Source organism: Zingiber officinale, chromosome 8A, assembly GCF_018446385.1.
Source record: "Zingiber officinale cultivar Zhangliang chromosome 8A, Zo_v1.1, whole genome shotgun sequence".
NCBI classification, from domain to species: Eukaryota; Viridiplantae; Streptophyta; class Magnoliopsida; order Zingiberales; family Zingiberaceae; genus Zingiber; species Zingiber officinale.
Window position 1 is genome coordinate 6,234,972 of NC_056000.1, and position 9,886 is coordinate 6,244,857.

General features: G+C 39.9%; 1 protein-coding gene and 1 non-coding gene across 2 annotated transcripts; both read left to right on the forward strand.

The window, feature by feature from the left end:
• Nucleotides 1-3,057: 3,057 nt before the first annotated feature.
• Nucleotides 3,058-3,254, forward strand: LOC122013037. Its single transcript, XR_006120422.1, has one exon. It is a non-coding gene; the product is annotated as a U2 spliceosomal RNA (small nuclear RNA).
• A 5,393-nt stretch (nt 3,255-8,647) lies between these two features.
• LOC122009849 lies at nt 8,648-9,886 on the forward strand. Its single transcript, XM_042566154.1, has 2 exons — nt 8,648-9,448; nt 9,539-9,886. Exons 1-2 carry the CDS (start codon nt 8,648-8,650, stop codon nt 9,884-9,886), a joined length of 1,149 nt encoding a protein of 382 aa, XP_042422088.1.

Consider the following 9,886-nt stretch of genomic DNA (forward strand, 5'->3'; position numbering starts at 1 on the left):
GAGCCGACGGGCTCGGTGCGTCCGAAGGACGAGAGAGCTGAGGAAGAGTACTTCGGTGGACGTGAAGAGCGTGTGCGGCGCTCAAGGGACGTTAAGAAGGGACAGAAGACTGCTCGAGGAGAAGGCCGAGAATTGGGTTCGAGTGAGCCCTATTCCGGTTGGCCGAAATCACCCAAAAGAACAGAGCGTCGGAAGTTGGAAAAACCAAGCTGGAAATTATGCTGCCAGCTTGGAGGCGCCTCCAGCAGGCTTGGAGGCGCCTCCATCATGAAGGCGCCTTCAACCCTGTTGAAGGCGCCTTCCACAGGTCAAATTTGACCGTTTATACTGCGGATAAAGTTTTATCCGCTGACCGAGCTGGAGGCGCCTTGAACCTTGTTGGAGGCGCCTTGGACCCTCGGGATAGACTTTCCAGGAGCTATATAAAGGCCCCTGGAGCTAGGAATTCAAAAACAACTCAAGCAATCAATCTGTAAGCAATTCCTAGCAATAGTTCTGAGCAATTAGAGTGTAAAAGGCTTCTTTGCCTTCAGAGAAGGAGAATTTTCTTAGTGCGCTTTTCACTGCCCTGGATTAACAACCCTCTTGGTTGTAACAAGGTTAAACTTCTGTTTTTGTTTTTATTTTCTGTCTTTATTATTTTACTACTACATTTATTCTGAGTTGAAATCCGAGGAGGATAGTTTCATTTTTGTTTACAGCAATTCACCCCCCTCTTGCCGGTCTCCGCTGCGCCAACAACAAGTATAGAGAAGGCTAGGGAATTCCAAGAGCTAATGAATATTTTCAGTAAAGTAGAAGTTAACATACCTCTTCTACAAGTGATTAAGAATATTCCTAAGTATGCTAAATTTTTGAAGGATTTACGTGTTCAAAAGAGGAAGTTGAAAGGTGATGAATTGAGGAGCATGGGTAAGAATGTTTCTGCTTTATTTCAACCTATGCCACAGAAGTGCTAAGATCCTAGAGTGTTCGTTAAAGTAATTTTTGAGATGCCATGCTTGATTTGGGTGCATCCATCAATGTAATGCCCAAATCTATTTTTCAAGCCCTTAGGATTGGACCATTACAACCAACAAAAATAGTAACACGGCTTGCTAACAGAAGTTTCGCTCATCCTATGAGAGGGTTGGAAGATTGTTGGTCAAGGTGAGGGATTTAATCTTTCCAGTTGACTTTGATGTTTTAAATATGGAGGGAGATACTATATCTAGTCAAGTGCCAATAATCCTTGGGAGGCCATTTTTAAAAACTGCTAGGGCTAAAATTGATGCCCATGCAGGGACCTTTTCAATGGAATTTGGGGATACTAAAGTCCAATTTAATGTTCATGATGCTATGAAGTATCCAATAAAAAATCATTCCATACTTAGCATTGAAGTTTTTGGTGAACTAGAAGTGGGTTCAGATATTGTTCTGCTTGATGTTGTTGATTTTCTTAAATATTAAGATTATGGTTTGGGTGATGGTCTAGATTCTATTCTGGAAGCTGATGTTGATCCAGAATTTGCACCAGCAACTGAGAATTCTGTTCCATCAATTGATGAGGATCCAAATTCTTTCTAGCAGTACAATTTTATCGAGCAACAAATTCTGTTCTGGAATCTGTTCCGAAGCAGCTCTGTTCATTGGAGGAGAGTTCTGCACAAATATTGTCTTCAATCTAAAAGCCACCAAAGCTGGAATTAAAAGTTCTTCCTGATCATTTGAAGTATGCTTATCTAAGAGAGAAAGAACAACTACCGGCTATCATTGCCAATGGACTTGAACTTGATCAAGAGAATAAGCAATTAGAGATTTTGAGACGCCATCAACAAGCTATTGGCTGGACTTTAGCAGACATAGATTGGATTGACTCTTCCATTTGTATGTATAGAATTCTATTGGAGGACGGAGTTAGACCAGTGAGGTAATGGTAATCATGATTTTGCTACATTATTTTGATTCATAATGCATGTTTTTAATGATCTTTTCATAGATTGAATTCATATATACATTACATTTCATAACAAGAACTGAAATCTAGATGAGCAGTGTTGGATCCACTCAACAATAAACTTACAAAACAAATTCAAATCTATACTCGGAGATTCAACAAGCACTTAGTAAAAAAGAAAGGAAGAAGCAGATCTAAGAATTCAGCTAACTCAGACAATATAGATCTCAAAATTAAACAGCTACATTAAATTATAGATCTCACGCGCGTACATCCCAAAGGAAAAAATATTTTAAATAAAAAAGTCCTCTTATACTATTAGCCAGGATCTTGATATGAATTAAAATGGCCGGTTGTACTAACAGTTAAAAGTAAATAAATAAGAACTAGAATGCCATCTTGTTATGGCGATGTTGTTGTCATATATCCAATAAGTTCACCTTCACATTGCTAGATTAATTGTAGTAGAACAGAATATGTAAAACGATCCTCTTATGTCCCTTTTATTAGTTCATGCAAAATTTGCACGAAACCTTACTAATTATTTCCAATCACTTGTAGCATATATCCCTAAGGAACACGGACTCTCCAGTAGCTACCGCCAAGAGAAGGATGCCTCGAGAGCCGCTAGGTTGTCTCATTGATGCCGCCGGTAGCAGATGAAATAACGGAACCCAATGAACTCGCAGGATTGACACTGGAAGAGAGGCGGCGGCGGATGACGAGCCAAGCGTATCAGGGAATTACACCGAAAGGTGTCTTCGTCAGAGAAAGGGAAGACTACCATCTTCAAGGCAGGAAATGGGGAGAGTTGCAGAGTCAAGCTATGCGCGGCTAGGGAAGGGAAAAGAAGAAGAAACCCTAACTTTGTTGTTTTTTTTTTAAGAAGCAAAAATCACGCAGCTTGCTTTCCCGATTTCGTAGAGTGGCAGTGAGAGCGTCTTTGTTTCTTCGAGATGTGAGACTCTTCGTTTCTCGCGGCCATCAAGCCATAGCTAAGTAGACGACTGCAGTGATTCGAGATGTTAACGATAGCTTGATTTTAGTCCCACATTGAAAGTTTTTTCTACGTACAATGAGAAAGAGAAGATAAAAGAAAGTGATGTGCAACACAACAACTCATACCTTTCTCGGCCTTTTGGCTAAGATCAAGTGTAGTATCTGTTCTTATCAGTTTAATATCTGATACGTGGACCATTGGTTCACTATGATATTAAATTAATTTTTGATTGGGGAGGACCCATAACAATAGCTTGCTATTGGGGTTCTTATGCGTCGCCTATATGTTGCACTATTGTATAGGCTTGGTGTACCCTACCAATTTATTTTAAATATTAATTTTTTTTATTCAAATCAATAGTTAAATTTTGGTTAGGTTCTTCATTATATTTTGTTTATTATAATATTTAATTAATATTTTAAATTTTTAAATAATTAACTTTAGCAAAATATAAATTTAAATTATGTTAATATTTTTTTTTTACATTCAAAATTTTTTTTAAAGTTATTAGTAATTTTTTATTATATAAATTATATGTATTCTTTAATTTTATATTTTAGGATTGAGTGGAAAAACTTCTATACATATTTTTAGGCCTGGCGCACCCTACCAAATCGTTTTAAATATTAAATTTTGTTATTCAAATCAATAGTTGAACTTTTGCTAAGTTCTTCAATATATTTTGTTTATCATAATATTTAATTAATAATTTAAGATTTTTAAATAATTAACTTTAGCAAAATTTAAAATTAAACTATGTTAATATTTATTTTATTTTTGCATTCAAAATTATTTTAAAATTTATTAGTAATTTTTATTATATTAATAATGTGTATTCTTTAATTTTATATTTTAGGATTGAGTGAAAAAGCTTCTATACATATTTTTTGTCTAAGATAAAGTGCTATATTTATTTTTATTGTTACATTATACTACCGATATTAGCCTGATACACTAAACCTATATGCTACTAATTTATACTTAATTATATATTATATTATAGAAACAATATGTACGCGTGATGACTAAACTAATTTTCTTTAAATATTTGAACGTGGAAATTATATCTCTGCATGTTGGAAGTCAAGGTTATATTATATATACCCATATGAGAGTGCGATAGATAGAGATCGTTAGTTGTTAATATCTTTAAATTTAATGCTATGAAAGTTTAAGATACCACGTTAATTTATTTAAATAAAAATGAAACCTTTTGACATTATTTTAAATTTTAAACTAAATGGTGGTTTGAGCAACAAAATAATGAACTAAGTGGTTCAGTTTTACCATTTTGTTTACCGGTCACACGATTGTTAAAAATGGAGGTTAGGTTTTGTACCATTTCTTTGGTTGGAGATCAATTTTTGTATAATGTCTTGGTTTTTTTTACTCAGACATCTCAATCAACACAGATAGACGTCTAATCTAGCATAATTCGAACATATGTCATGTGAATAAATGATTGTGTAAATGAAGTCGAGTAATTCAAAATGGTCTCTGTATATAGTTGCTAGTTAATTAATTGGAGGAGAATAGATTTATTATAATGAAATATAATCAAATTTCAAGAGATATGAGGCTAACATATTCCTTACAATGGGAGCGATCAAATTTAAATGGCACATGACCTGAAAAAAAAATTATTCTAACTCCTAGTAACTTAGCGGTCGACTATAAACTAACAAAGTAATTTATCTTTATTCACATAACCTAAGAATAGATAATAAAAAAAATACCTACAATGAATATACTCACTTTTTACTGCAATCACCACTAAAATAGATGAATTGACTATTTTATCAGACTACGCATGAATAGTCGTACAAACTCTCTCAAATTACTTATCATAATCATTTTGTTAATCTATTTTTTCTCGCTGAATTTAATGTATAAGTTGAACACGACTTTGTTTTTACCAAAATGAAATGGTTTGGTACATGAAATAATCATTAGTATCATTTTACTTAAATATCTATGTCAGCGTACTAAATATAAAATTTATCTTAAATTTTATATACATTTTTTTTTACATTAATAACCTTATTTATTCTTTAAATTTATATTTTATAAATAGTACTTTTAATTTCTAAATTTAGGGAATTAAATTCATTCCCTAAACATTAAAATATCATTTAATTTGAAAAAAATAAAGGAAATGAATTGGGTAATGAAAAACAAATATTATACAACAAGAGAGAAAAATAATAAAATAATAGAAGAGAGATAAAAATAATAAAAAAAAAATAAAGATCATGAAAATTTTAGAGTAGTTAATATAATATGTAGTGAAAATTAATTATCTAAATTTAATAAAATAGATGGTTTATCTGAAATTTTAAGGATATTATAGAAAAATTGATGTATATGTTCTTAATACCGCGTGAAATAGATAATACTGGCAATAATGTCATGTGAGCAAATTGTTCTACTTAACTAAAGTCTAATTACAATTAGTTGTCCCGGAGCTAGAGTTGTTGGATCGGGGAGGGGGGTTGAATCGAGAGGGTGTGTCGGGTCAACCAAGGATGACTCTCGGCTACACTCGGTGGCCGACTTCTGACGACACCTGGCTAGGCTCGGTGGTCGATTTCCAGCTGCTTCCGACTCTAGGCTACGTTTGGTGTCTGATTCCTAGCTACTCCAAGCTACGTTCGTTGGCCAACTCTTGACAACTCCCAACTTCGGGTTACTCCATGCTATCGATTACTGACTGTCGACTCTCGACTCATGCTTCAGCTCCCTCAAACTAAACTGAAACAATCTCGGCTATTAAGAACTAGAGTAAGAAGTGTTACACTATTCCTTGAAATAATATGTATGCGTGATGACTAATTTTCTTTAATTATTTGAACGTGGAAATTATATTTGTAGAAAGCTGCATGTTGGAAGTCGAGGTTATATAATATATACCCATGTGAGAGTCCGATAGAGATCGTTAGTTGTTAATATCTTTAAATTTAATGCTATGAATGTTTAAAATACCTTGTTAATTTATTCAAATCAAAATGGGACCTTTTGACATTATTTTAAATTTTAAAGTAAATGGTGGTTTGAGCAACAAAATAACAAACTAAGTGGTTCAGTTTTACCATTTTGTTTACCGGTCACACGATTGCTAAGAATGGAGTTCAGGTTTTGTACAATTTCTTTGAATGAAGATCAATTTTTGTAAAATGACTTGTTTTTTTTAATCAGACATCTCAATCAGCACAGATAGACGTCTAATCAAGTATAATTCGAACATATATCATGTGAATAAATAACTGTGCGGAGGAGGTCGAGTATTCAATGTGGTCTCCATATACAATATCTAGTTAATTATAGGATGATAGATTTATTATAATGGGAAATGAGAGTGATAGATTTATTACAAAGAGACAAAAATCAAATCTCTATGGACACATGTCGTGGAGAAAAAATTTCTCCAAATCCTAGCCACTTGACGGTCAGCTATAAACTGACAAGGTGAGGTAGCAAATGAAGCAGAGAGGAACAGAGAGTGGTGGATTCAATTCATTCTCTTCATCTTCTAGCCAGCGATCATCGTTCGTCGAAGGTCCGATCATGCACAGGATTTGAGAGTGCTTCCTGTTGTGCATTCTTGGTTTTGATATTGCTGATTGATCCCACCGGATCAGAGCTCATCTGATCAATCTTCGTTATTTTATAAGATCTAGATTACTTTGCTAGGATCTATGAGTGTTTGGAGGTATTCCCAGCTCACTTGAGTCCATTTCTTCTCTTCATTTCATTTTTAAATTCTGTTATGTTGTTTTATTTCCAATATAGTTTTAAGATCTGTAGCCGTTTAATTTTGAGATCTACATTGTCTGAGTTAGCTGAATTCTTAGATCTGCTTCTTCCTTTCGTTTTTACTGAGTGCTTGTTGAATCTCTGAGTATAGATCTGAATTTGTTTTTGATTAGATCCAGTCACTGCTCATCTGGATTTGAGTTCCTGTTATTCTTTTCCATTTGGTTTTGTTCGCCGATTAATACTGCTTTTGGTTCAATTTCTTTAACTAAACGGAAACCCCATAGAAGCATGTATAAAGATTTGATTTAACAGTTATAACACTTTTGCAAGGTCTTTGGGAGATGAACTTGTGTTACCTTTCACTATGCTAGTTGATCCGGTGATAATCTAGGAGGGCCCTCCTCCCAGGAAGTGCAACACTTAGGTGGACGTCAAAACCGAGAGGTGGTCAGCTAAGGGACTAGCCGAGCGGAGGTCTATACAGGTCGGTTTGCCGGAAGAATTCGCCGACCGACCGGAAGAATTCAAGAAGAGTTGGGTCAGCTTGCGGCGCACGGAAACCAAAGTCACTCACGCCGCTCGGATGTAATATACTCGTAAGGGGATATGGAATTGGCTGGTCAGAACGATCAAAGGAAGTTCAATCAGACTAACGGCCGACAAATCAGACGGGAGATATGTACCAACATCCTTTTGGGAGTCAATGCCGCTGGCTGACAGCGCTGATGGACGGAAAATTGTACGGGAGAAGATCCCGCCACCTTGACAGAGAGGCGTTCGCCCCGTTATAGTAGGACGTCAGGGACCCTTTCTCGATGTTAGCTTTTGGGGAAATTTTGGGAATGCTCTACTGCTCGGGAAATGTGCAGTCAGCCTGCTGAAGCTCTATATAAGAGAGGAGGTGGTCATCCGCGGAGGTACTCGCAGATACATCTTTGGGCACCACCATTCATTTCTTTGTTTCCTTTATTTTCCCCTCCTGCTGTTGTGTGACTTGAGCGTCAGAGGGCCGTCACCGGGAACCCCTTCCCGGCTTTGCACTAACGACTTGTGATTGCAGGAGCGAGGCGTTTCCACCGCACACGGAGATCCACATCAGCGTTATTTCCCGGCAATCGTCTACTCAGCTTCAGGGCAGGATCAAATTGGCGCCGTCTGTGGGAACTTCAACCTGAACCCAGAAACAGAGGATGGAAGACATCGGACGATCAACAACTTTAATGTTGACGACCAAAGAGTTGGAGAGGCTGATCCAAGTCGGAGTGGCAAGAGCAATGGAACAACAGCAGCGAATGCTAGCCGATCGATCGGCACAGGAGCCAACCATCTCAGGATCTGGCCAGCCTGTAGATCCTTGTCGCGGAGTTGAACCCATAGCCCAACCGGACGTGGGTAAGAGATCAGACACGGCCGGGCCAGCACCAAATGCGCCCATCCCTTTACACCGAGCATTGTTTAGGACGCCCTCAGAGGAAGGAGGCAGAGCCCGCCGAGACCGAGGTTTCTCGTCAGATGAGGCGCCCGAAAAGGATGCGAGGAAGGGAAAAGCGCCACGAGATGGAGACTCGCCCGAACGGATCAACGACCAGTTCTCGCGAGGAATCATGGAGGATCCCCTACCTCGCCACTACACCCCGTTGGCAATTGGGGAGTACAATAGGAGCGTCAATCTAGATGATCACTTGGCCAAATTCGACAACGCGGCCACTTTGCATTAGTACACCGATGGGGTGAAGTGCAGGGTATTCTTGACAACGCTTTCGGGACCAGCTCAACGGTGGTTCACCAAGTTGCCGACCGAGTCCATACGCAGTTTCAAGGATTTCCGGGCCGCTTTCCTGCACCACTTCGCGAGTAGCCGCCGACATCAGAAAACGAGCGTCAACTTGTTTTCACTGAAGCAAGGTCCCTGAGAAGCGCTCAGGGCATACATTCAACGATTTAACCAGACGGCGATGGACATACCAGCAATCTCATCGGAAGTGTTGGTAAACGCTTTCACTCAAGAGCTCGTAGAGGGTGAGTTCTTCCGATCCCTCATCCGCAAACCCCCGAAAGATTTCGCTCATCTCCAAAGGAAGGCCACGGAGTACATCAACGTGGAAAAAGCACAAGCGGCCCGAAAGAAAGAGGCGCCTGCCGAGCCTCAACTGGCGACTGATCGGAGGAGACCAAGCAACCACCAGCCTCCGACCGGTCCCCAGGCTGCGGGGTCACAACCGTATCCCGAGCCGAGAACGCATGCAATCCATATGGAAGCCGCCCAGCTCAAGAAGGGCAAAAAGTGGACCCCGATGTTCTGTAAGTTCCATCAATCAGGGACGTACAACAGGTGGGAGTGTCGAGGCGACCCTAATGTGCATCGGCTCGCGCCAAAGGAGTATAGTCGGTCGCCTACGCCGTATTGGCAGCCCGAGCACCGAATCGACCGAAAAATCGAGGGTCAAAGGGCCCACGAGCCACGGGAGCATCATCCCCGAGAGAGAAACCCTATTCACGCCTCGGCCGATCGGAACAGACATTCGGTGCGAGAAGAGGAGAACAGAAGGAACGCTTCCCGTGGAGAAATTGGGATGATCTCAGGTGGCCCGACCGGGGGAGATTCCAACCGAGCCCGGAAGGGCCACGCAAGGCAGCTGACCATATACGCGGTAGGGTGCATCAAGGAGAAGGCAGAGGGGCCCGAGATCAGTTTTGGCCCTAGTGACTTGGAGGGGATCGAGATCCCTCATGATGACGCACTGATCATCAAGGCGGTGATTGCAAATTACACCATTCGCCGGACTTTCATCGACACAGGAAGCTCGGTAAACATTATTTTCAAACAAGCATTCTATTTATTGTAGATTGATCGGGCTGAACTCCTGCCCATGGCAACACCGCTATACGGCTTCACCGGCAATGAAGTCTCGCCAATCGGGCAGACGAGGCTAGCCGTCTCGCTTGGAGAGGAGCCCCTGATTAGGACGCGCACCACGAACTTTATCGTGGTAGATGCGCCCTCGGCGTACAACGTGATATTGGGTCGACCGACCCTCAACAAATTTCGAGTGGTAGTGTCGACCTACTACCAGCAGATCAAATTCCCGGTGGGGAAGCTGGTAGGCGAAACTCGAGGGGACCAAGTGGCGGCCCGGCAGTGTTATGTTGAGATGGTCAAGGCGGATGCTAAAGCCGCCAGGAAATGCCCCTGA

Bases quoted from the DNA above. Each gene is read 5' to 3' on its own strand.
- LOC122009849 (XM_042566154.1), top strand. From the start codon at position 8,648: ATGGACATACCAGCAATCTCATCGGAAGTGTTGGTAAACGCTTTCACT. The intron at 9,449-9,538 runs GTGATTGCAAAT...TATTTATTGTAG, and splicing joins ACGCACTGATCATCAAGGCG to ATTGATCGGGCTGAACTCCT.